The 27151-nt window shown below is 41.9% G+C and overlaps 1 protein-coding gene across 1 annotated transcript; it reads left to right on the top strand.

Annotated features, from left to right (window-relative positions):
* Positions 1-713: 713 nt before the first annotated feature.
* Positions 714-27151, top strand: LOC119010195 (1-phosphatidylinositol 4,5-bisphosphate phosphodiesterase delta-3-A-like). Its single transcript, XM_037082165.1, has 16 exons — positions 714-1881; positions 10155-10210; positions 10304-10415; positions 16418-16646; positions 16842-16971; positions 17356-17581; positions 17914-18115; positions 18232-18376; positions 18619-18771; positions 20356-20502; positions 20637-20790; positions 20943-21059; positions 21283-21461; positions 21607-21742; positions 23446-23595; positions 23682-27151. The coding sequence occupies exons 1-16, from the start codon at positions 1794-1796 to the stop codon at positions 23840-23842; spliced, it is 2385 nt and encodes a 794-aa protein (XP_036938060.1). The 5' UTR covers positions 714-1793; the 3' UTR covers positions 23843-27151.

Here is a 27151-nt window from a genome sequence, read left to right as displayed (position 1 = left end):
GCAATTCCCCTTTTCGTTTAATTAAAAATCTAACTATTCGCTTAATTTCTTTATATTAGGTTATTTTTGATCAAATGTCTCATTCAATATTTTTGCGTATATATTTATTCGTTATCCGCCTACCCCGCTATGCCTCAGTAATCTTAAACTCAGCTCAGAAACTGAGCTTTCTGGGTTTTTTTTTGTTTGTTTTTTTATTTCAATCGTCCTTATCATTGTTTAAACTCAAATCTAATGGAGGCCACTTATTCATTCACAAGAAATATCGTATGTAGTTAGTTCAGAAGGCAGCACAGAATTTCAGATCGATAGAGTCAATTCATTAAAGACCCGTCATTATGCAGCACCATTGCCCCAATTACAGCAGAGGAGATACTATTTTCAGATATCAGTCCGTTCATCACTTAGACTGTGATTTAGTTAAAATTAGAGAATGGCTCATTCACGTAACACAAGAGCGTTTCTCTCCAGTCTGTAATCCGTTTAAATTCGACGTCTAGTTTACAGAGACAACTTCCAAAAACCGGAATTGTCAAGAGTGTGCCTTCAGAACAAAAGTTCAAGGATCGATAGGTTGTGACTGAAGAGTGGAAAGTGGAAATACAGAGTAAATATCCTTGTGGAAATATTCAGTTTAAACTTAGTAATTTATAATATTTGAGATGCAAAGCTCCTCTGGCATTATGGAAATTATGTTGTGTATATGTGTTATTTTGAGCCTCTGTGTAATATGGGAAGAGGTCCAAACCCTTTCACACACACTTACCAGAAGCCTATTTAATAAGCTCATGTCCTCTCAAAGAGATTTATCTTCTTTGTGAAACAAATAGTCAGACTATCATCATTTCAACTGACGGAGGGATTTCCTATCATTTGATACCAATCGAATTCAGTTTCCCATAATGAGGACCAACTGTATAGAGCTTAGCAGTGCTGAAAAAGTCATAAGTCGTACTTCAGTCACAGTAAATATATAACGTTATAATATTACGTTCGTAAAAGTGAAATTCACCAATTCAATTAGATACTTGAGTCAAAGTCTTAAAGAATCTGATAATGAATGCAAAAGTAACTGAATTCCTAATTTGATATTTACCATCTTTTTTCGGATTCAGAAATAAAAATCAATATTCTGTCAATCTGACCGCCAACAAAAGGATTTTTTTTTTAAAGGTGCTTCTTTGGCTTGCATATACCATGCAATCGGCACAGCAGTGCAGAGGGAACTACACGGAAACTTTCATCTCAACTGAGATTTTTCAGTGCCAACAGTAAACTGAGTGTCCACCGAGTGATGTGATTGAAAGCTCGGCAAAAAGCAAGTAAACGGAACTGAGTTAAGAATGTGTTGTCAAGTCGTGATGACATTCATAATACGCTATCACAATTAATTATCATCGGACCTAAAGTATTCACAACTGCAATTATCATATTATAATGGCATATACGCTGAACCGGACATCTGAGCGTCTTTCGGCTGCAATTATTTTGAAAGTCTCCACAGGAAGCCACCGCGCGCTGCTGTCACCGCCCTTGACTCGCCCAGCTCTGTGTACATTAATCCAGCGACGGTGACATCAGCAGGCTGGACGTCTGCTGTTTTCCTCCAGGATAAAAGCATGCGGAGCAGCCTGCGAGGAGCCGCTCACACTCGTCCTCCTGCAGGAGCTCCGCACGGCTCAGCCTCTGCTCCGCTCGTCTCCTGAAGAAGCTCGCTCGGCCCGGCCACAGGAGAGCCAGAGGGACCTGACGGGAGGCTGAGGGGGGAACACAGCGCGGCTTCCCACAGCGATATGTTGGGCAACAGAAAGAAAGCAGCCCCGGTGAAGAACGGAGCCGGGACGTCCGAGTCAAAGGCCATCGATCCTCTGAGGAACCTGGGTGAGTGCTGATGCTCCGCTGTTCTGAATGCTGTTCATGATCGAGGTTTCTCTCTGTGAGGAGGTGAGGCTGGTAAATCCTCCTGGAGCAGTCGCTGACCGGACCGTTACCCCCCCTCCCTCCTTCAGCAGCACTGAGGAGGAAATATTGAAGTGCGGTGGGATAATCTGATAATCAAGATAAAACGTTGAGCAGGGAACAGTCACATAAAGACTTTTCCCTCAGACAGATGTGGAAACCTGTGTTTTATATATACTGCAGGTTAAAAACAGAGATTGACGCTCTGCAAACTGTACACAGGCTACAACACAGGCCATGGGTTTGAATCACTCTAATGAATAAATAATAAATATATAAATAAAATGATAAATAATAAAAACATCTGTAAAGAAAAAATCTTACCAGATGGACTAAATTACAGCCACTTGCTGATTTTTTTTTTCTGTACTAATATCCATATATTAGCAGATATACGCACAATATTTAACAATAATCCCTCAAATGTGGTTATTAAACCCTTGTGACAAAGATATGACATGATATGAACATATGATATGACATGATATGAACACATTTAACAGTGTGATCAATTTTACTGTCTAACATGACATCAGTGCACTGAAACAGTAAACTTTCACTGTGAGTAAACTAGCCCAGGCATTATTTTTTCTGCATTCTCATCTCTGAAAAACAATTTTGTCTTAATTGATGACATAACGCCAGCACCCATATATCTGTGATAGGTCAGTATCAGCCATTAATATCAGCCATGGATACATCAGTGAGGCTCTAGATGAAATCTCATCACATGGGGCTCTGTGATCTAATGGGAGGCAGTTTTAGGGTCCCTGACTTGAAAAGGTTTGAGAGCCACTGATGTAAATACATGCTATACAATCATGATGAACACACTGTTTAAGTGATGTAACATTATTTAAATTTAAGGTTGCAAGTAATGATGAATAGGTTGATCATTTTTTACGTTTAATTAGTGTTCGATTCGAGCTGGTGTCTTCAAATTGCTTCTTTTATCAGCACAGCAGTCCAAAAGGCAAATATATATAAAAGCATCAAATCTTTACACTGGAGAAGTTGAAACCAGTTAAAATGTTTCCTTCCTGCTTTATAAATGACATTAACGTCAATACACTTAAAAATTGACACCCATCTATTCAAATGTGCAACTAATCATTTAGTCTAATAATAAAGGTGTCTTAGGGAAAATTGCATGTGTGTTTGATTTCATGAAATTAGAGCTAATAGGCTGATGCACAGTCATTCATCACTGGCTGGAAGTCAGTATGCTCTTGTTTATTACATGATTACAATATTTAGTGTGACTTGGATCACTGATATTTTCCAGCATGTTGTTGAATGATGTTGTAAATTACCCAAAAGTCATACTGAAATTGAAGTCACCGATACAAATAGTATTTGAATATTTACTGCACTGTGCTCTACTGTACTTTAGTCTCAAAAGTATGAGTGAAAGTAAATTATACATATATTTACATATATATACTGTATAGTATGGGTGAGATGATGACCTGCAGGAAGGATTATCAGATTTGACATTTAACGTGTTTCTATCTACTGAAATGAAGTGTATTTTTTAAAATCAGTTATCAGTAAATTGATTTAAAATAGCCAATTTGGCTCTGTTACAGCAGGCTATCCCACAAGTAATAAGTAACTTAGTTATTGAATAAATGTAGTAGAGTAAAAAGTACATTATTTACCTTCAAAATGTTGTGGTGTGGAAGTACAAAGAAGCAGATATATGCACCCAAAGTCAAAATACCTCACACTTGTACAGGACTCTCTCTGTAGTATACGTGTTTTTTTGAAGTTATGATCAGAACATGTTACAGTCACAAAAGCCAGAGGGTGGAGGCTGCAGCTTCCACTGATCTCTGCACCTCCAGCCAGGCTAACCAGCTGCAGCAGAGTCGGGCTTCCAAGTTTGATTCCATTGGATCCTTCAGTTGTCTGTCAGGCAGGCTAACGAAAGTAGCCGGTGTATCCTGGAATCCGCCCGAGACAGCACAGCGCAGCTCTAGCTCTGTGGCAACTCGGTATTTATCCGGACCGATTTTTAAACTTTGGTTATATAACAAACATTTACCAGCTGTTCAAGCAAATATCCTTCTCAAGCAAAGGACATATTTACGGCAACAGGTTTCCAGGTTCCAGGTAGGGCTTTACCTGCCGTACTCCCGCTGCTTTTTTGGGGGGTTTGGTCAGTGTGTTAGCACAGTACACAGCACTAACAGAAAATCATCTGAGGGCTTTGGTTTTAATAATACCTTTTTTTGATTAAAATGAAAGGTTTACTTCAGCATTTATATTTGATTTCCAGGCGCATGGCTTGGGGTAGCACAAACTGTGTTCTAACAGAAGAATTGGAGGCAGAGGTACGCCAACACCTACACAATCAGTCATTTCGCAATGAAAAACTGTCAACAGTGTCTTTGGTGGATTATCCGCAATAACTAGGACATTGCGTCTGGAAAGAGGTTTTGATGTGCTAATGGGGAATTTTCAGTGTTTACAAGCAGCACAAATGAAGTTCCATTCCCTTTAACCTTTTTTTCCAGGTATTCAGAGCTGTAGCCTGTAGTTACACCAGTCAACTTCAACAGTTCTTAGGTTTGTCAGCCGGATGATTAACCAGCAGGATGGTGATCTTACCCAGTTATTTAGCTCTGGTTTATACGGTAAACAGCAGAGAAATGAACTATGTCTGCTGTTGTCTACAGGTGACCGGGCTGCATCTTCTATACCACATGTTGACAGCTTTGACCCTTTATAGGATGAGTTTATCCAAAAGTAAAAATCCAGGTTTCTTTCAACTCACTCCAGTGCTGATGGTGATCATGATGGTCAAAGTTTCACAGTAACATTCCCGGAGCTTCACAGCAAAATAGCATTGCAGCATTCTACTAAACAATTGGAGTAGCTGGGGATCTCAGAGAACCCAAATTAATTTGAAAAGACAGTATGTGCATCCTCAACACATCCTGTTAGTCAGACGATCCAAGTGTATTCAGCATGGCTCACACTCACTCCTGTTATTGAAATGTCCTTATCATCTCTGATTACTGCACTGTGGAGATGGGTGTGTTTGTTCGATCTTCAGTGTTTCTACTTCAGTGGGACTTCATGCGCTTGCTCGAGTTCTGAGTGTTTTCAGTCTGCTGTGATCTGTGAATCAGTTTCTGTCCTGAAACCAACTCTACTAACAATATGTGCAGGACGTGACTGAAATCCTCAAAATGTAAACGCCAAACACAGCTTGGTAGAAATCCCGCATTTTCCGGAGATGTTGGTCTCTGCATACACCGATCAGGCATAACATTATGACCGCTGACAGGTGAAGTGAGTAACACTTATTATCTCTTCATCATGGCACCTGTTAGTGGGTGGGATATATTATGCAGAAAGTCCTCAAAGTTGGTGTGTTAGGAGCAGGAAAAATGGGCAAGCGAAAGGATTTGAGCGAGTTTGACAAGGAACAAACTGTGATGGCTAGACGACCGGGTCAGAGCATCTCCAGAACGGCAGCTCCCGTGGGGTGTTCCCGGTCTGCAGTGGTCAGGATCCAGTGGTCCAAGAAAGGAACAGTGGTGAACCAGCGACAGGGTCATGGGCGGCCAACTCGAATTCTGGCCCGTGTGTTCCGACCACCAGTACAGACGAGCTACTGTTGCTCAAATTGCTGAAGTAACGCTGGTTCTGATAGAAAGGTGTCAGTGTACCCCAGTTTGTTGTGTATGGGGCAGCATAGCTGTAGACCAGTCAGGGTGCTCATGCTGACCCCTGTCCACCGCCGAAAAAGCCAACAATGGGCACATGAGCATCAGAACTGGACCACAGAGCAATGGAAGAAGGTGGCCTGGTCTGATGAATCATGTTTTCACATGGATGGCCGGGTGCATCATCTACCTGGGGCACACATGGCACCAGGATGCACTATTGGAAGAAAGCAAGCCGGAGGAGGCAGTGTGATGCTTCAGGCAACGCTCTGCTGGGACACCTTGGGTCCTGCCACCCATGTGGATGTTGCTCTGACATGTACCACCTACCTAATCAATGTTGCAGACCATGTACACCCTTTCATGGAAACGGAGTTCCCTGATGGCTGTGGGTAATGCGACGTGCCACAAAGCAAAAATGGTTCAGGAATGGTTTAAGGGCACAACAACGAGTTTGGGGTGTTGAATTGGCCTCCAAATTTCCCAGATTTCAATCCAGTTGAGCATCCGTGGGATGTGCTGGACAAAAAAGTCCGATCCATGGAGGCCGAACTTTTTTGGACCAGCGGGCCCCGGGAGGCCATCTCTCCGGTCTCTATCCGATCTGTCAGTTCTCACAGGCCTGAGCAGGCACAGCCCACTATGTTTCTCTGCTGTGATGGTGGTGATGCTGAGGGTGGTGATGGCATAGCTGTGACATCATTACCTTAAAGGAGTCCTTCCAACATGTTCTGAAGTGAGTTTCTGAATATTTCTGAGTTTCTGAAGACGGTCACGGTACCCCATAAATCAAATCAAAACAATGTGGAAATCTTACTCTCTACAATATGGGTCCTTTAAAATAAAGCCTTTGTATTTAGAACTAAAACAAAAATACTAGTATATAGAAATGTATTATGTAGCGATGTCGTAGAGACCAATATATGAGTTGTAATAATATTTGAGAATGTATCGCCTAATCTTTGTGTGATTTCCTCTTTTAGCAGCTTGTCGTTCATTTATCTGAGTGACAAAAAACACACAAGAATAATTCAGATATATGTTTTTGTTACTGGAGCCAGTGACTTTCACTGAGTGTAGGCTAGTTAACTGAGGCACAGACGGCATTTAATTTGCCACAAGACTAGATTTGCTTGTGATGTGCGTGTTTGGCATGCGGGTGTTTCCCACTTTCCCAAATAATTACCATAATATTACTGGTTTCTGTGTGAACGAGAGCAGCACAATGGTTTTGTGTGTGCATTTCGTGTGTTTGACCTTCACTTCAACTTTTCTTTGATCGAGAGTAAACATTATCACGTTGTAGGCGTGGAGTACAGCAGTTGTTGTTGCGGCAATATCATTAGCCAAACCACGGAACATTCCCGTATTGCGGGTACCTGTCATTTTATTTTTTTGGCTCTTTTCCTTCTCCCTCTCACACACACACACACACACACACACACACCTGATGAATTTCTCCCTCCACAGTAATGTTGCTGTCCTCATTTACAGTAACTAAGTGTTGCACACAGGGGAGTGAGTGTGTGCTTTCCCAATATCAAGGTTCCTCTGTGAGTGTAGCGGACCAGCCCTTCCCAAACCGCAGACGTCACTGAGTCCTGCTAACTCAGCACAGGACTCACCAGTAACTGCGAGGGAGAGCTTCAAGGCCCTGTACTCCTTTTGCCAGACAATATGATGAATTACTTTGCAGTATCGCCGTCAGTGCACATACACATATGGTCATGTGTGGCTGCTGTATTCTAATGAAGCCACTTTGAGCCCATTTAAAGCCTCTCCTCAAAGGCAACTTGAGATAACTTACATGCCACACATTCTATCAGTTACTATAATTACTGGACTGTCATTGATTAGATTGCTCGGCTTCCTTCGGCAGTCAGAGGAATCGTCCCATAACAGGTCTTCAGTCGCAGCTCAGGGCTTTTTTTTTTTCCTAAGCATCTGTATCAGCTGCCACATGACAGGAGTAAAATAGGTTTTAGCGTTACAGCTGAAGCTTAAGTTACTCTTGACTCTTGACAAGCCATTAACGTCACACTGACTTTTCATCTTGTAAAGCGTGATCGTGTTAGCATACAGTTTGTTTTTTGAGTTAAATGAGAGGAGTTATACCAAAAAGTAAAAAAAAATGTATAAAAAGTATATATATATATATATATGTATATATATATTATATATGCCTACCAAATCCAAAAAAACACTTGTTACGTAGTGTTTGTACAGCTTACAGCCTCGCAAATGGCGAAAATAGAATACATTTTAACATTTGTGATGGTATATTTATCATGAACAATAAGGCCTATTTTTCTTCATGATAAATTAAGCTAATCGCCTGCGGACTATAGCTCCATTCTCTACGTTCTCAACAGACAAACATGAGTGATACTGATCTCTTGAAGGTGCAATATGGAAGAATTGGCCAACTGTCAAATTCATTCTCCAAATCAATAGTGGGCAGCATGTCACCAGAGTAACTGCTAGCTGGTGCCAACTACCTGCCATTACCTACTTAGCTCTGTTAGCCATGCAGGTAGCAGTCCAGACAGCGGGGGAGTGTTGGTGTTTACACTGCTAACGAAAGTGCTTTGGACCATTAAGGGGCTAGCTGGTCAGCATGCTGACGTCAGTTGGAACAAATCTCAGCGCGCTCACTGCGCTTATCAGATCTTTTGCATCGTACACTTCACATTCACTCCAACTGAGCTCCCCTCTGATAATCCAATCTAAGACAGCCACTGCGCTTACCATCCAAGCCAGGACTCAGATATCAGACCCTAGTGAAGAAACAAGCCCAGAGATCAGTCATCATCTGGGTGTGGGCGGGTTAACAGATGTTGCATGGTGAAACTGAGAATATACGAAGGAGGATTACAGATTACGTGATGTTTACGTGAGTCATCGGGAGGTCATTACATATCCAGGAACTCATGATACTGTTGTTTTTTGTGTCTTCATTGCATTATGATAACTGTCAGCTATTCCCTCATGTAAATATTTGTCACAGGTTTCAGCCCCTAGGTGTGGAGCCAGTGTTATCCATCAGCTGATGTGTATGTGTGTGTACGTGTGTGTTGCCTCCACATCCTTGATTATATCTTGCTATAGGGATAAGCTGTGTCAATATGCCATTGTGTATAATGAAAGCCTTCATCATTTGGAGGTTCGGAAGGTAGCTGACAATGCAGGTCTTACTGAAGCGAAATAGATGTGAACATCTGTATTTGCGTATCTGAATCCTCGAATCAGAACAAATGAATTTGTTTTGCAGAATGTTATATTCTCAGATTCAAACAGCCTTTAGCCACAATCAAATGTGAAAGGTGTTCATGTAAAAGATGTGATGTGTAATACGGCTGAATTAAATGTCTCAAAATGACCAGTTATTGTTGATTTTTAACAAAATCCAAAGGAAACGGTGTGTTTCATTTGGCCACCTGTCGCCTTAACTTCCAAGACAGTCAGAGCGTGAAGAAGACAGTGAATGTGACTAGTCATAACGTGAATACAACTTTAATACATCACCTTGTCTGTGAACATTTGTACCTGAGACAAGTACGTAGATTTTCCTTGACATTGGTGATGGTTTAACAATAAAGACAGCAACTCCCATGATGCTACAGATGTCTACTCCTAGTAGCAGAAATAACACATTGTGCATTTAAAACATTTTTTCCCTATATGTTGGAAGAGACGTATTTGTCAAACATCGTCCAACAGCTACAAGACAAGACTACATGGACTGAAGTTAGTGATCAGGAGTACTGACTGCAACATAGAGCGAGCTGAGTGTCATCTGCATAGAAGTTGAATTCGATGCTGAAGCCAAGATCTGTTGCCAAAACTATTTTCAGTTTAAATGAAAATTGGTTGAAAAGTAATGGATAGAGTGCCATAAATTTAGGAATATTCTACTTAACAGTATGGAGAGATTAGTAGTTGTCGTCATCAGGCTATACATACAGTTATACTGCTTCACATAATGCCAGCAAATTAGCAAATGTGTGGGTTTCAAATTCTGTTCTGGTGTAAATACAGGCGCATTCAACTGAAAGGCACATCTCATTGGTCACCTTTGTAAGAGATGTGACAGGATGAGTCTTTCATAACAAGCCAAAGGCGCGACGCTAAACAGGATTGCCTCTCTTGTGGAATCACAAGTCCTCCCTGTCTCACCTCAGCACCAAATGATCTTTGTCCATCAGTCTCTCTCTTCTGCCCCTCACTCTCGCTCTCTACTTTTTCAAGCAATCCTCACTTTTTCTATACCATGCCATCTGTAGCCACACCCAACAGCTGGCTTCAGGACCAAAATCACAGAATTACAGAGCTCCCATACGAGCCACTGCGGTCCGACAGATGTATGTTCACCGAATTCCAATTCTGACGATGCTCTACTTTTGTCTCTCCTTTTTTCTCTCTCCTCATTTCCCGGCTTTCTTTCAGTGCTCCAAAGATCTGATCACATACTGCCATCCTGTCTTTATTCAACCATCTTTTTTTCTCTTTCGTTTCCAGGAGTTCAGGAGGATGAAGATGTGAAGCAGATGTTGCAGGGCTCCAGTATGGTGAAGGTAAAGCTTTTACCAACAATCAACTAAGAGAAGTTGTTAGCATTAACAGACAGTAGTAGTACAATTTAATGGAATGATTTGTCACATGTGAAGGTCCGCTCGCCTCGCTGGCAGAAGCGCCGGACTCTGAAGCTGTTGGAAGACGGCGTCACCGTCTGGTGTCAGTCCCACAAAACCTCGAGCAGGGCCAAGGAGCAACAGTCCTGTAAGTGTGTTTGGATGTATCTGTGTGTGTGTGAGAGAGGGAAAGCCGATCTTTTTTCCCCTCTCAACAAATGTAAGTCCATCACTTTTTGTGGCTTATGACATCAGCACCAAAGAGAGACTGTCTGAAAGGCCACCCTGTGTGACCCATCCTCTCATGTTCCCCCTCCATAAGACAGCATGCTCAATGGGGTAAACGTAACCATTCAGAACAGCTGCGAACACTTTTGCCTTTAGCTGTGGTCAGCCGAAACCAATACAAACTAGTTGTAAGCGTATCCTTGTCACGTCAGGGTAAAAGGGGAAAACTATGGAAAGGGAAAGGTGGACCCAAACGCAGTAAACTCGGGAGGCAAAGATAGGGAGAACAAAAAGCGAGCTTTAATGAAGCTGTTACAAAAAACCAAAAGCAGACAAAAAAGGGCAAAAGACAAAGTAGCAAACAAAACCAGCTTGACAAAGTACAAATCAAAATTCAAAGTTCAACTTAAACATGAAGAAACCCAAAACCAAGACATACCAAAACTGGGGCAGGAGCAGGAGCAGGAGCAGGAGCAAGGAGCAGGAGCAAGGGCATGGAGCATGAGCATGAGCATGAGCATGAGCATGAGCATGAGCATGGATCAAGGAGACAGCAAACAGAAAGCACAAGACAGAATGCAATGACCAGACAAGGAGTGAGGGGAACACACAGACTAAATACACAGACACTAATGACATGACAAGGAACAGGTGAGGAGAGAGGAGGAAGGAAACCAGGTGAGATAACGAGGGGGAGGAGCACAGAGGAACAGACCAGGAGGGAACAAGACAACAGACAGAGGGAGCCAGAGGGGAGAACATGAGAGAAACTTAAAGGACACATGAGGGCAAGGAACATCAAAACATGAGACACAAGACAAGGAACATCAAAACATGAGACACAAGACAAGGAACATCAAAACATGAGACACAAGACATGGAACATCAAAACATGAGACACAAGACATGGAGAAAGCAAAACACAACACAAGACATGGAGAAAGCAAAACCTAACACAAGACATGATACAAATATGTAAAATATAAACAAGAACCCAAAAACCAAATACAAAGACAAACACAAACAGAAGTCATGACAATCCTTGCCGTTAGAGATACTGACGCACCTACTCCACATCAGCGGCAATAAAACAGAACAGCACCTTACCTGATTAGATTGAATAGTGTGGAATAGACCCTGTCAGTCCGCTGTGCCGAAACACATCTGGTCTTGCCCTACCCATGAATACAACACATTCCCATTTCCATGTACACATTAGCAATAATTAATATGGCACATCTGGTTAGATTTTCAAAATAATGGCATAGAAACTACTCGGTTACATTTAAGAAAAAAGTCATTGGTTTGCTTTTTCATCTCTCCCCTGGTTGCCTAGACAAGCCTGCGGATGATTTGTTGACGTGTGCTGCTGGACTGTGGATTTCTTTGCACTCAGGTCAGATTTTCCATGACGATCCAGAGGATGTGACTTTGTGCACGTTCTTGAGTGCCTTGTCTAAGCGTCTCTCTCTTCTCCTCTAACAGAGAGCAACAGTAGTTGATTTAGAGACAGACTTCCAGTACGGCGTAGAAGTTCCACAAAACAATCATCGCTGACTGTCGGCGTCACGAGGGATTCAAACCCTGATCTCCAGGTGAAAGTGCTGAGAAGAGCGTTCTATAAACTCAGTCCTTTTCAACACTTGGAACTGAGTGGCTCCATGAGCCTCTCCCATATACATTAAACATTTTAAAATTAGTCTCCCTTTTAAGAGGCCCCACCCAGAGGTTAAGAGCCGTCTCTGTGTGATGATCGGTACTAAACGGGCATTTCCTTTGCACAGTTAGTGTTCCACAAGAGCTCAGTGCGCCGACTGGGCGTGTAAGGTGAAACATGAACGTACAGTATCTATTTTTGTTAACTTTAAATGCTACTTACTACTCTGTGCAGACATGGACCCGCTCACACAGCGACCTTCCCTCTCATCACTATCTGAGGGTCACACACGGCGCCTTGATTACAGAGCTCATCTATTTTGAGCCTGAAATGGCAGCCCATCCTGCTGTAGTCCAGGGAGATTACAGGACATTATGTGGTGATGGGAGTCAGCCCTGAGCCTGTGGTTTTGTTCCATATAGTTATCATACGGCTCACCCGCTAAGTTAGCCTCCAGTGTGCATTACAAGGCCTTTAATTGCCACAAGACTAGATCTGCTTGTGATGTGGCACAGTGCGTGTATGGTGTGTGTGTGTGTGTGTGTGTGTGTGTGTGTGTGTGTGTGTGTGTGTGTGTGTGTGTGTGTGTTTGTGTGTATGGTGGGGGAGGTCATGCATATGTACTATTACAAATGTATCACTGTATCAACACTCACAGGCTACAGTTGCATTTTGATTTGCTCATTCATCCGTTCTTGTTTTTAGCTGACTTGTCCCTGATCCACAGCTGCTTCTGTTTGCTCTTTAGCAGATTCAGTAGGACTTGACATGTGGATACGTGGAAAGTGGTAGCTTGTTATCCACACCCAGAAATGTATCCCACGAGTGATAGCTCAAATGTGTTTGATCTGTAACATGACTGGGTGGTCTAGCGCAGTGGTTTCCTTCCTATTTTATTGTGGCCCTTTAAACTAAAGTCCGGTCTAACTCCTGGAATATCAGCCATAATCTTGAATAATGTGCTGTATTGTAAGATAATTAGCGTTTTTATGTAAAATCTTTATCTGCAAAGTAACTAATAATTAGGGTTTGATGATATAGTAAAAAAAAAAGGTGTGGTTATTTAAACAAATATGATAGATTATCATTTTGTGCTGCTTACACTGTTATTCTCTCAGTCACAGACTTTTATACATGGCACAATGAACACTATCACTCTAAAAGTCTTTAAAACGAGCACTACGCAACAATACTATTGTGGCACCTATCCCTACAATAGCCATAATGTAAATGCCCTCATGTCAAATCCATAGGTAGAACATTAAAAAGTTCACATGGTTTTCTTTCCAAACTCTCAAACTGAGTCCACAGAGCAGTGTGTATGTTCTGGTCAACGATTATAAATCTTTTGTCATTTTCTCATGTTAAATGATCTTGCTACGACAAGAAATCGACAGCTTTGTTCTCAATATAACAAGATAAATTGACCCGTAATCAAGACAGAATTATCTTTTTAATCTCCAAACAACAGCATTAGAAAAAATAATTGCACTTTGTGACCGCTCCAGGCTTCCGTAGTTTGGGTCCGTGCAGCACATCTTCTTACATCTGGAGAACAAGATTCCAGGCCAGGGTATCTCTGCAACATTACAGTGTTTCATTATCATTGGTTTCAAGTCTGTTCTGTGCCACAGTTGTTATATTGTTATATAATGCATAGTCTCTCAAGGACTCACCTTTTGGTAAACAAGTATTCTTCTTCTCAATATTCTCCCTCCAGAATAAACATGTTTTTGTAACAAAAAATAGAATTCAGATTCCACTGTTTTATGTTGCAGAGATCACAGTGTACCTGCATTCTGTGAGCGACAGCATTGACATATTTTGAGCGGAATTTCCGCTATGGTTGCTGTCTGACTGTTGTCAGGTAAACATAGTGCATAGTGGTGACGTTTCTAGTCAAACCACAAACAAATAGAGCTCGGCAAACACCCGGTCTGTAGTGTAGTTTCATTTAGTTTACTGAAATCCATCAGACAGCATGATGTGACTATTTAAATACATACATGGACGCAGTAAACTGGAAATGGTCGAGGTGTGCCTGATGAACAAACAGGTTGAATATGGCACACAAACAGCTCTGCTCGTAAGGGAAGCTTTTGCTATGAAACACTCTTTGTTTAAGTTTGTTTCCTCACGTCTCCACTAATGTTGTTTGTGTGTTCGTTGCCGCCAAGCCAGCATTGGCACTGCCTCCTCAAACACTCCAGCAGAAGTATAGAATGAGAATAAGCTGATATTTCAGTATTTAGGACTACCCAGGAAAACCAAACACGCATTAAGACTCAACTAGTTATTTACCCAGCCTCATTCTCTCAGTTCTGAGTTCCTGATGCAATATTATTGTTTGTGTGTGTGCGTGTGTGTGTAATTGACAAATTTAATCTTTTATTGACTCAAAATGACACCACCTTAAATACACACCACACCGAGGCCTGTGTGAGTGAGCTGTTGCTGTGAGTGTTGACAGAATATTGACTTGTAAATCATGTGTAAGAATTCTTACGTTGCATTTTGCTCACAAAAAGTTAAGTTGATTTGATTTTTGTGTATTTAACACAGCACTGTCAACCCAATGATAAAATCATTTGTGTTTGAAAGCATACATAACACAAAGTTGAAGCTGTTAAATGTATATACATTAGTGGGTTTTTTTGTTTGTTTTTTTTATAGAAATCCATGATGTGTCTGACTAGATGATTTTGTGTACAATCAGTTAATAGATATGAAGCCAGACTGTAACAGGTTGTGTGTCTGTACTGCCACATGGGCACATGGTATGTAGTTTGATGCGCTCAATGCAGAACCAAAGTTTTACAAGCACGAGTTCCATCATGTGACTTTTAGCCATTCACTGAGTAACATGCGCAGCACAACAAGCTGAGTGGTGCGCAGTCACGGTGTTGTTGTTGTAATAATGGGTTTGTTCATTTTGTTATCTTAAGATAACCAAGTTATCGTTTTCGTTTCATTCCCTCTTATCTTTAGAAAACGATCTCTATCTCAAAATGATGTAATAATTAACTTGTGATCTCGTCATAAAGGGTTTAAAAACAATAAATGTAATTTTTCCGGAGCGTTAATACCAACCAGTATTCTTTCTTAAAACGTATTAAACAATTGTATCTGTGCATTTAATGTGGTTGAAAAATATTTCAAACCTATTTTATTTATTTAATGAAACATAAGTTCTTCTGTCATGCTTAACATATAATCGAGATGTAGGTCAGCACACGTGTTTGTGTTACACTGACACATTTAATCATGTCTGCCACACTTACCCTTTTTTACCACTTTCTGTTCATTTTGTAATACTTCTTTTCACGCCACTACCATTAATATTTAATGAAAGCACAAACATTTGTGTTTTGAACCTAAATGCTCGCCGTTGAAAGCCATGAGCAGAGACGTCCAAAGTGAGTGAGACACTTAGGCTTCCCTCGCTATTTTTCCTCCTGTGATGTAAGCATCGTGTTACGCTAGAAAAGGGATTGCTCCTGCTATTTGACATATCAGACACGATAATCCGAAGGTCCCATATTATTAAAAGGGAGATTCCCATGTCTTTTTGATTATAAAGCAGGTCTGGGTGCAGCTATAAACACGGCAAAAATATCACAACGCTCAGTTCACGTATTCAGAAACTGTGCCTTTAAATTAGCCTGTAGCCATGTCCAAATACAGAGCTGATGGTGAAACAGGGTGAGCTCATGCCTCTGAGTGCTGACCCGTCAGAGCAGGCTGGGCTTCTTTCGGAGGCGGGACCTTAAAGTGACAGGCAGTGAAATAAATGAGCACTCAGACCGAGGGTGAATAGAGGTGCTGCAGCAATGAATGAGGAAAAAGAATGGGTTTTGTGAACATCAGAGCGCGTAAACATTTTCTAGGAGACACCAAAATAAAAGTAAAAGTATGAAAGTAATACAAGCATGAGCATAACAGGCGCCTTCTGTCTTGTGAATTGACAGTTTTCCATTTGCTGAGGAAGGTCCAAGAGGAATGGCTTCTTGTTTGCCTTGTTTGTCTCCTCTTTAATTGTCTGGTCGGTATATTTTATGTCCAAGCTCTCATTGTGGGAACTAAGGTTAAGGATCGATACTAAACAATACTGAAACATAACTGTCACTGAGCTCTAGCATACCATTAAAAATCCCATGAAAACCTGAAAAAACACTCACAAGATCTTTATAGAGATTGAAATATCAGTTGAGGACAGAACAGATCATTTGTTTTTTCCTCCACCTTTTCCTCCCCAATGTCCTCAGTCTCTGTCATGGAGGTGGAGTGCATCCGTGAGGGATGCCAGTCAGAGACGTTGCGCCAGATGGCCGGCTCAGTGCCCGAGGGCCGGTGTTTGACGGTGGTCTTCAAGGGGTCCCGAAAAAGCCTGGATCTGCTCTGCCAGAGCCGGGAGGAGGCTCAACACTGGGTCCGTGGAATCCGAACACTGCAGGGGAGGGTGGAGAACATGACCCAGAAAGAGAAACTTGACCAATATCCTATTCTTGTTCATAGTCGGTGGTCAGAATATATGCTGCTGCTCTTGTGATCCTTTTTTTTTACTGTTCAAAAAAGACAGAATACCAACACAAAGTATGTACAGGCAGAACAGTTAGTTAAACTACGACACCACCAAGCACTGTGCATGTTCTGCTCTCGCTGCTCTTCCTTGACTGTTTGGCGTGTCACTTGGATTCATGCGTACCTGAGTCGCGCTGACCAGAACCACGACGATAAGATGAGCTACGACGAGGTCCGGACACTGTTGCAGATGATCAACATCGACCTGAGTGACCAGTACGCGCGCAGCCTTTTCCAGGTAGCGGAACGCACCCGCATGCTTAAAAGGTCACCCAAAAATCTGCTCACCCCCATGCACATGAAAAGCTGGGTGAAGTTTCCCTGCCCACAAAATGCAAAAATGTGAAGAAAACAACAGCAAAAAAAACGAATAACTATAATAACTTTTAAAAAGTTTGTTGAGAGTCTTCCAAGTCTTTCAAAAGAAATCCCCGCCCACTTCTGTTGTTAAGGAAAATACACTATAATTCACTTGAACTAATGTGATATAGTGATGAATGAATGCATTTGACTTGTGCAGCTGTAAGGTTTGTCAGCTGACAGCAGCTTGAAAGTAGTCGTTAACCTAACCCTAACCCTAACCCACCGAAAACAACGACCGACTCTCTTGTCCCTCTGACAGAAATGTGACCAGTCAGCTGACGGCCGTCTGGACCACGGAGAGATTGAGGTGTTCTGCCGGGAGCTGTTGCGGAGACCGGAGCTGGACGCCGTGTTCATCCGCTACTCTGCCAACGGCTGCGTGCTCTCCACTGTGGACCTGAGGGATTTCTTGAAGGACCAGGGGGAGGACGCCTCGCTCACCCACGCCCAAAGCCTCATCCTCACCTATGAACTTAACGAATGGGGTACAGTGTTAAAATAGCAACGCATTGTAAAGCGGGCCCTGCAAGCATTGATCGGGTGTGTGCTCAGCAAAATGGCTCTGATGAACCCGCGGCAGTTTACTTGCGCTGTCCCAAATGGGAGACAGAAAAGTATTCAGCAGCTAAAAGGAGAGAGGACGTTGGATACATATACTTATATATGTCAGGTTGCCAAAAAAGTCTTGTTCTAGGTCTGTTTGATGCGTAAATAAGCTAAGTATTGCAAACAACTCGAACACGGCTGTGATTTGCGGCATGGTATAATAACACCCCTTCCCTTACTGACTTGCGTTTGTGCCTTCTGCCCAGTACAGCCCAGAAAAACCAATTCATGACCCCCAACGGTTTCACCATGTACATGCTGTCTAAGGAGAACTGCGTGTTCAACCCGGAGCACGCTCAGGTTTACCAGGACATGCGGCGCCCACTGGCGCACTACTTCATCTCCTCCTCCCACAACACCTACCTCACTGCGGACCAGCTGACTGGAGACAGCAGCACAGAGCCGTACATCCGGTGAGGGGAAAGGGCGACTCAAACCTGTGCTGCACGTGTGACAACAGAAAGAGATGGGGGGGGGGGATTGCTCGTAGGGCCCCAACCCTTCACTCACTGAGTCGTCTCTGTTTTAGAGCCCTGAATCATGGCTGCCGCTGCGTGGAGCTGGACTGCTGGGACGGAGATAAAGGAGAGCCGGTCATCTACCACGGACACACGCTCACCTCCAAAGTGCCCTTCGTTGAAGTCATTGAGACTATCAATGAATATGCTTTTAAAGTGAGTATTTCATTAGAAACGGAACCGTTTGGCTCGTCAAGGGCAAAAACACAAGCACACAGTTGTCAGATTTGGTCACGTTCACGCAGAGATATAAGATCTGTGATTGTGATCTTTCAGAATTGATCAATATGAATTTAGAGTAATTACGCTCACCGGCCAAAAGCTGACTTCTATCCCTTCTTCTCCATGGAAACCAATCCTTTTCTCCCTGACTTCTCACCCCCGTCCCTGTCTCCCAGGCCTCTCCCTACCCTCTCATCCTGTCCCTGGAGAACCACTGCTCCGTGGAGCAGCAGGCGGTCATGGCTCGACACCTCCGATCCATCCTGGGGGAAAAGCTGCTCACTAAGCCCCTCAAGGAAGTGGATCCTCACAAACTGCCCTCTCCAGAGGTAAATACACTGGTTCAGACACAAGATTAAAGTTAAATCCCCACAAGAACGACTACAGCTATTGAGACTAATGGTGTCTTTAATTGGGACACTGCACCCACTGGGACCGCGTTCAATTGTTCTTTCACAAGGGCAGTTTTTTTTTTCCTCAGCTGCCTGAAAGATTAAACAACCTGCCATGATTAAATGATTTGTCCTGATAGATATCGGGACTGCGCTTGCTACTTTCCGACAGACTGTGGATGTGGCTAAACATAGCCGGTGACTGACTGACTGTCGAGGATTTCCCTCTGACATACATTTTAGTATCCAAGCACTCTGCAACTGGACTGCAGGACTTTTCTTTGGCGATGAGCCATTCATGAACACTTTCCCCGTCCTGATGGCAACTGTAACTATGTTAAGATTGCATGTGATTCAGAGAGCGGCCTGTTTATGTTAGGTGAACTGGGACTTTCCGCTCCTCTGTGTCCCACTTATTCTACGTGTGCTCATAATCATAACAAACGTATGCGGGTCAGTGGATTCAGTAATCACAATCCCTTGAGGCGGCTTCACAGCAGCGTTGCCCTCTGGCCACCTTCATGTCTGTGCCTTTGATTACACTCAGATGAGTGTTAGGGTTATATTGAGGACCTCTTACTTATGGGTTTGTTTTTTATCCAACCATCTTCATACGTTATTGTATTGTTATGAAACATTCTCAACTTTCAACAAGCAAATAGTTCTAAATAAGTTCCCTGATGCTGCTTTACTTAAAGCAAAAACAGTGTTAACAACATGGCCAGTGCTAGCAGCCTAGCTGCTATCCAAAGCATTAAACAACAGTAATCATTCCAATTTGACTTAAAAAAACCCTTATCTAGTGCTATGTAAAGGCAAAGTCAATCACTGTAAGTGCTGTATTAATAAGAAGGCATGTTTTGCCACTTACTGATCTGGTAGACAGGAAAAAGTGTGAGAAAAATCCAGCCTGGTCGGTGGATGGTGCCATCACCGTTCCACTGTGCAATTATTATTTACTGCTGAATGATTCTTTGCTATGATGAGTTCAACTTAAAGTTGCAAAATCACAATTTCAAATATGCTGTAGCTGTTTGTAGTTGAGCTAACCTGTACTTTTTATACTGTGAAATCTTTTTATCAATTATAATGCAGTATATTTTCAAATTTGACGGGCAGCTAGTAACTACACATAACAGATAACCAAAATGTGCTTGGTAGGGGGCTATTATGATTTTTTTTAAAAGGTCCCATATTCTGCTTATTTTCAGCAATACCCCTTTATTTTGGATGTCCACCAGAAAATAATGTTTTAATGTTCAGAAAACACATAATTTTTTTTCTCATACTGTCCATTGTTGCAGCACCTCTTTTCAGCCTCTGAATGTTAATAATAGTAATAGTGGTCATTATGAATAAGCAGTCATGGCAGCTGAAACAGCCGGAGTGACTCTTGTGATATTGTGATGATGTATAGTATATTTTCCAAACACGCTGTTAACGTATTGTTGTGTGCGCTGTGTTTGTTGTGTTTAATGATAATCGGAAAAAAAATGATAATAACGATAGCTGTGCTCGCAGGATCTCCAGTTGAAAATCCTGGTGAAGGGGAAGAAGGAGCGCGTGGTGGAGGAGTGCTCGTCCAGCTCGTCAGACCTCAGCTCCTCAGATGAGGAGGCCAGCCGGTGCAGCGAAGGCAAACCCAGGAGAAAGAAAGAGGAGAAGAAGGTAGAGACAACACCACCAGATCACCTTTATCCTTGCAGTAGTGGCTCTCATCAAGTCATTGGTGGGAGTTTTTTTTTTTTTTTACATTGTTAATGTGATTGTTTTTTTTTTTTTATATATATGTGTCGTCTCAGCCAGGTGTATCTAAGCTGAGTCCAGAGCTGTCAGAGCTGGTGGTGTACACCCGGAGTGTTCCCTTTAAAAGCTTCGAACAGTCGGCCAAAAGCCCAGCGACCGACATGTCGTCTTTCTCTGAAAGTGAAGCACTCAGGCATGTGAAGGACTCAGGTGTGTGTGTGAGCAAGTGGCTAAACTGATTTTCTTAAAGGAAAGCATAAGTAGTTAAAAGACAGCTCACAACTGAAAAAAATGAAAATGGAATAATGGAAGATGTGTGTTGAAGCAGATAGTTTTCGATGGGTCTTGTTTTTCTCCTGCAGGGATGTATTTTGTTCGTCACAACAGCCACCAGCTCAGCAGGATCTACCCCTCAGGTCAGCGCCTCCAGTCCTCAAACTACAACCCTCAGGACATGTGGAACGGGGGCTGTCAGATTGGTGAGAACTTATTTAATGTAACACTTTTTTTTTTTTACTCTTAAAGAGAAGTAGACAGAATAATCAAGAGTTGTTATTCAGACAAAACTTCTCACCTTTCTCTCTTTGGTCTTTGTGTGTGTGCCACCCAAATCCCAACATCCAACACCCGCCCCGGTGATATAAATATAGCACTGTGGCAGACCAAAATATACACGCTAACACAGATGTGTTTTTTCTCCAGTTGCTTTGAATTTCCAGACACCGGGCGAGCAGATGGACTTGAACCATGGCAGGTTCCTGCAGAATGGTCAGTGTGGCTACGTCTTGAAGCCTCCTTTCATGTGCCAGCCTGACATTAAGTTCAACCCCGAGAACGTGGGTGGAGGTCCTGGCCATCAACCTGTCCTGCTCACTGTTCGGGTAAGGTGGCGTCAAACCTGCCAAGAAGAAAGAAAGAAAGAAAGAAAGAAAGTCTGTCTGTGCATCAGAGTGTCAGAACAGTTGGATAAGCTCTCACTGTATTCTGAAGTGATCAAATTAAGCTCCGTTATTATTGTTTTCTCAGATTATTTCAGCTCAGCAGCTCCCTAAATCAGAACTGGACAAGCCGAGCTCCATAGTGGACCCTCAGGTGTGGGTGGAGATACATGGCGTTCCCATTGACAACAGCAAGAAGAAAACTCATCATGTCGACAACAATGGTACGTTGGGGTTGATGGTAGGGCAGGTGTGGTTATTAGAAATGAATAATAGTGATGATGAATGATAGTGATTTGGCTGAATCATGTATCTTGAATTCAAAAATGGTGGACATGAGTATGTCAACCAAAGGTGGTCACCTGAGTGAACGTGCAGGATTTGAACACTCGGAAAGTATGTGCATATGTGTACACGTGGGTTAGTTGAGAGAGGGGGAGACAAACACAAAAGAGTTAGAGCTCAAACGGGTGTTTTTTTCCGTAGGGAAACCTCGGAAGCTGGGAAGTTTTGGTTCCTCCAGCGAGGTTAAAGACTGCGGCCTAGGCGGGTTAAATCCAAATGTTTGTGTGCTTCCTTTGAGTAATGCTTTTTAGCAACATGTCACTGCCTTGAAACAGACAATGAGTTGTTTTTATCTCCTTCATGTATCCTGTCGCTGTGGAACTGACGGTGTGTTCAGGTGCGCTCTCAGACAATGGGAGATGGGGGGGTTTTCAAACCTGGAGGGACTGTGACAATCAGGCGCCATCTACTGGACATTAGATAACGACGTGATGTGATAATGCGCATGCCCACTCACACATGCATATATAAACATGAAATAACAGAATTCTTCCAATCGGGAAAAATATTGTCTAAATGTAAGCAATCAACTTTGAACATTTCATGATATTGATTAGGTAAACATTTCAGCTTGTTTGTGTGAAAATGTACAACACTTTACAGTACATATCTTTAAGACCAAAATGAGTCTCAAAAGTTTGTTCTTACACTCCCCTTCAGCAGCACTCACATACAACCAACTTTGAAATATCATTCCTATCTGTACCCTGAAGGTTTTTCAAAGAAGGGTCTGTTCATTTACAATTCATGGACGGATTTCTTTGATCATTCTATTCCCAATAACTTTTCTAAACCAAAAAATGAACAGCCGAAATATTAAGTGACTAAGTAATGGATAAATGGTGAAGAGCCGAAAGTAGTGAGGAAGTGGTTAATAGCTGAAAGTAAATGGTTTATTCATCCGCCCTGCATTCCAATACCCCGACTGCCAAACTGTTTAGTATGCCAGAAAAAGATTCAGTACGTCCCAGTCCAAAGTATGTGAAATGCAGTATGCCAAAAATACCAGCATGTTTTTTTTTTTTTTGTTCTGGCTGTTCTGACCCACAATCCTCTGTGCGGTGGAACATGTGTCACATAGTTCACAGTGTGTCACACAAAAAAAAAACAAAGCAGAGAGAGCACAAACTGACTGGATGACAGAGGACGTTATGACAGATGAAATTACTACATTCTCTGCGCTACTGTGACGGATACAGAGACAAGAGGGTCATAATTCAAAGTGCTCTGTTATGACAGAGTGAAATTACCCAGTTGTCTGCACACTGCTTGCAACAGTTTCAACTTTGTAAACGCAACTGCAGTATATACTAATAGTAAAAAGGGAAAGCTGTGAATCAGAACACACCTGCAGGATGAAAGGATGCACATGAACTTTACCAGACAAATGATCAGTCGTTTGGTAAATGACGGGTAGAATTGATAAACGGGTACTTGAGGTCAATTGTCAGGGTTGTGAGGGTTCAGACCAAAAAAAAACAAACAAAAAAACTCCGAACTAAATCAAAATGAATTCACACAAAATTTCATAAGGTAAAACTCCATGAATTGGTGTCAATAAGTCTCTTTTCTGTGGCTTTAGGGTTTAACCCGCGGTGGGACTGTACCTTTAACTTTACCGTCCATGTCCCCGACCTGGCTCTGGTTCGTTTCATGGTGGAGGACCATGACTACACCTCAAGCAATGACTTCCTGGGACAGTACACGCTGCCCTTCGCGAGTCTCCGTTCAGGTGAGTGGCGGGACAGTGCGGTTTGGCTGTTCCAGAGAGTGCACACAATATTTGCTCTCCTGACCTTCTGTCCTGTATCTCTGCAGGTTACCGTCATGTCCGACTGCTTAAGCAGGATGGCTCCAGACTTTCTCCCTCCTCAATCTTCATCCATGTGAAGATCACTCCGTGTCAGAACAGCCCCTCGAAATCATCAGCTACATCAGCGGCCAGGTCACCAGCCAAGTGTTCAGCCAAGAAACCCTAATCCCGTCTCTGCCCCATTATACCACGAAGCTCAGAGGCCAGTAGGGAAGATCCCAAGACCTATTTGAGCCAGGCAACGAAAGATCTGCTCTCTAATTCATAGAATTACAAAGGTTATAACCTTATAAATGTTGCAGCTATATCCTCAGTCTGTCAGTGTTTTATGGAACAGGAGGATTGTGTTCTAACCAAATGAAAACTGACCAGCATTTTAACATTTTGATATCACGAGAGAAAGAAGACTCGCTTCTATGACATTTACTGCTGAGCGTGTTACGTTTATTATGCCAGTAGGTTTTGTGAATAAACCCCCTGAGCTTTCCAAGGGTGTGTAAACGTAAAAAAAAAGAAAAGATGCAATCAGGGACCATCAGCGCCGAACCCGATGTCGGTTTTAGCTGTGGTTGATTTAACTGCACTCCTAACCTCATTCCGTCCCACAAAAAAATGATCTAGTAACTTCGACTGGAGAATACATGAAGCCCCAACATTGTCTGTAATCCCTCTGTTGATGGAGGGTTGATGTTCACTCAGTGAGGACCCATTATAGCAGCCTGCAGAAGTCTACATATACGTATATATAATCTGCGAGACCATGGCTGAAATCTGCTGTCAGGTTTAAATGACTACATTTAAATGCCTGCTGGTTTACAATTAGATGTCTTTATTTGTTTCTCCTCTATTTCCTTATCCCCAGTGCATCGCATATATTGCATGCGTCCCAACCCCGACCGGTCAAAGATGGCCACCATTTAATCTGGTTCCACTCAGGACTACTGCCTGTTAAAAGGCGTTTTTTTTTTCCTGGTGCTTTTTCATGGGTGGAAAACTTTGATATCTGTAAATTGATTTATTAAAGTGTCATCACGACCTGCTGCACTTGAAAAGTGTCATGAGGTAACTTTTCTTGTGAACTGGCGTCATATAAATCAAACTGACTTGACTTTGTACAAACTTTGTACAAAATGCAATGCTCTGCAGCGGTAGGTTATTTGTTTCAGGCGCCAGCGGGGCCAAAATCAATGAAAGCCAGTTTCAGGGAAAGTCACATGAGTGTGACACATTTCAAAAACCATTGCACAGTGTCTAAAATACTGTAAGTGAAGATTTTACTCTGGAATTTCATTTTGTTGTCCATCTTGAAGATTATGAGGCTAACAGCAGAATTACGCTGCTTTCAACTGCTCACATTGTAAAGTAATCTACTGGGAATGCAATGTGATGTGACTACATGTGATTGCCAGGAAGCATCCCTCTTCTGCAGCTGATCAAGGAAATAAATCACAAAGAGCGACGTACAAACCAAAAAAAAATTCAAACTGAACTAAAAACACTCTAACCTTGGAAGATACGAATTGGATGTTTCTAACTTGATCTGCTGGTGCCTCATATGAGCTTTTGTAAGCTTTCTTACCGTGGGGTCACATTAGGAAGGATCCGATCACAGACCAGAACAAGTATGTCAACATACACATAGCATGCAAGTATTGTATTCAGATATTTAACGAAATATTCAATATTCTACGTTTGAAAAAAACGTACTCTTGCATCCGGGTATGCAATCAAAGACAGAGTTTCAGTGGACTTTAGATGGACAAGTGAAACAGTTCTTTCACCAAGCCTGTAAAGTGCTTAATAGAACTCTGTTTAGCCTGTATTCATGACAAAAAAAAATGATTGGTTCTCCATGAGACCTATGTTTCTCATCTTGAATTATATCAAGAACGAATCTCCATGCTTGTGTATCGAGACAAACACATCCTCAAAAATCTTTTATAAGTGTATCAGGGAGACCAGATCTGACTACAGCTCTCTTTTACAATCAAATACAGGCTTCAAACCTGGCATTTTCCCTAATATTATTGCAAAAACCATATTCAGTTCTTTTAACAACGTGTCTGCAGACCTCCACGGTGATGAAAAGCTCTTGTTTCTGCATGCCTGACATGTGCTGTACAAATGCAGGGGCCTGTCGGCAGCAAAATCCCATCCCAGTACTTGTGCTATGTAGCCTGTAGTGCATCGCATCAAACTGAAAACACGTGAAGACAGCGTGTTGCATGTCTTAGCTCGAAAGAATTTAAATCTACAGTGTGTTTGTTCTCTCGTTTTATGAGTAAATGAATCAGACCAAACTATATCAGTAAGTAGATACTAGAGATTTTTTTTATATATATCATTTTTATTAGCAAACACAATTTGTGCAGTTAAGCAATAGCTAAATGCTGATGTTCACTAGATAAATCTGCTGCCTTATAGTTAGGTAATTATATTAGATGGATATGCTTCATAGTTACGTGCATTTTGTTGTCTTTGTTTTAGTTTTGCCATCGTCTCCGTTTACTTTGTGTTTAAATGTGTAGTGTGCGAGGAGAGTCAGCTTCACTGACGATCCACTGAGGCCACTGTGACGTAAAGGCTTTATTACAGTCAGTGTTTGAACAGATTATAAGACACATTTCTGCGTTAGACATCACTCTGTAAAGTCATCTGCCATACCGCATTATGTTAAATGGAAGGTTTTTATAGTGACGTTTTTACTTGATTTGCCGGAGTTGGTATTAAGACTGTCATATTCATATCGATTTACATGTGTCTCGAAGAACTGTGAAGATGAGACACCATGATGATCTGAAAGAGAATCTTGAAACTTGAAGGAATTTAAATCAGGGTTGGTTCTGAGAAGATGAAGGGATATTAGAGATCAGTATTATCATCATCGAGCATCTTATAACTATATGAAGTAATCTAACGTATTAAGAATATGTTTGTATGATGAAAAGACTGAACCATGAATAATGACCTGCTTGTGATAAGAAAATGTGATAAGGAAATCAGTGTAGTATTTTAAGTTTTGGAGGCAGTGCCAATACTTAACAATCTCAAAGATTCCAGTTCAGTTTCTAAAAAAAAAAAAATTGCACTTATACATGTATAAGGAACTGTACATTTTAGAAAGACCAATATGGGTAGAGGAGAAACAAGCTGTGTTTTTTTTACTGTAGCAATTATGACAAAAACCATTCAAACCATTGACATTGTTGTTGTTTATTTATGTATCTGAAGTATTATACCGTTTGCTTTTGTGCTGCGCCAGCTGTATAATCAACCTGATGTTATTTATTTGAACTGTTGATAGAAAATGATAGAATAGAAATGCAATAAAAAATTTTAAAAAATCTGCACATGGCTGAAGAACCTCATAATGTCACACAGTATTTATGTAACAGAAGTCCAGCTTTGAACCAAACTGTCAGCTGACACATGCAAATGTTTTTACAGTAGAAAGTTCAATAAAAGATTGAGTTCA

The sequence above is a fragment of the Acanthopagrus latus genome, chromosome 20, assembly GCF_904848185.1.
Source record: "Acanthopagrus latus isolate v.2019 chromosome 20, fAcaLat1.1, whole genome shotgun sequence".
Taxonomy (NCBI): domain Eukaryota; kingdom Metazoa; phylum Chordata; class Actinopteri; order Spariformes; family Sparidae; genus Acanthopagrus; species Acanthopagrus latus.
Note: the sequence above shows the minus strand (reverse complement) of the source record. Positions and strands in the feature narration are given on the sequence as shown.

Bases quoted from the DNA above. Each gene is read 5' to 3' on its own strand.
- LOC119010195 (XM_037082165.1), top strand. From the start codon at position 1,794: ATGTTGGGCAACAGAAAGAAAGCAGCCCCGGTGAAGAACGGAGCCGGG. The intron at 20,503-20,636 runs GTAGAGACAACA...GTGTCGTCTCAG, and splicing joins GAAAGAAAGAGGAGAAGAAG to CCAGGTGTATCTAAGCTGAG. The intron at 21,060-21,282 runs GTGAGAACTTAT...TTTTTTCTCCAG, and splicing joins GAACGGGGGCTGTCAGATTG to TTGCTTTGAATTTCCAGACA.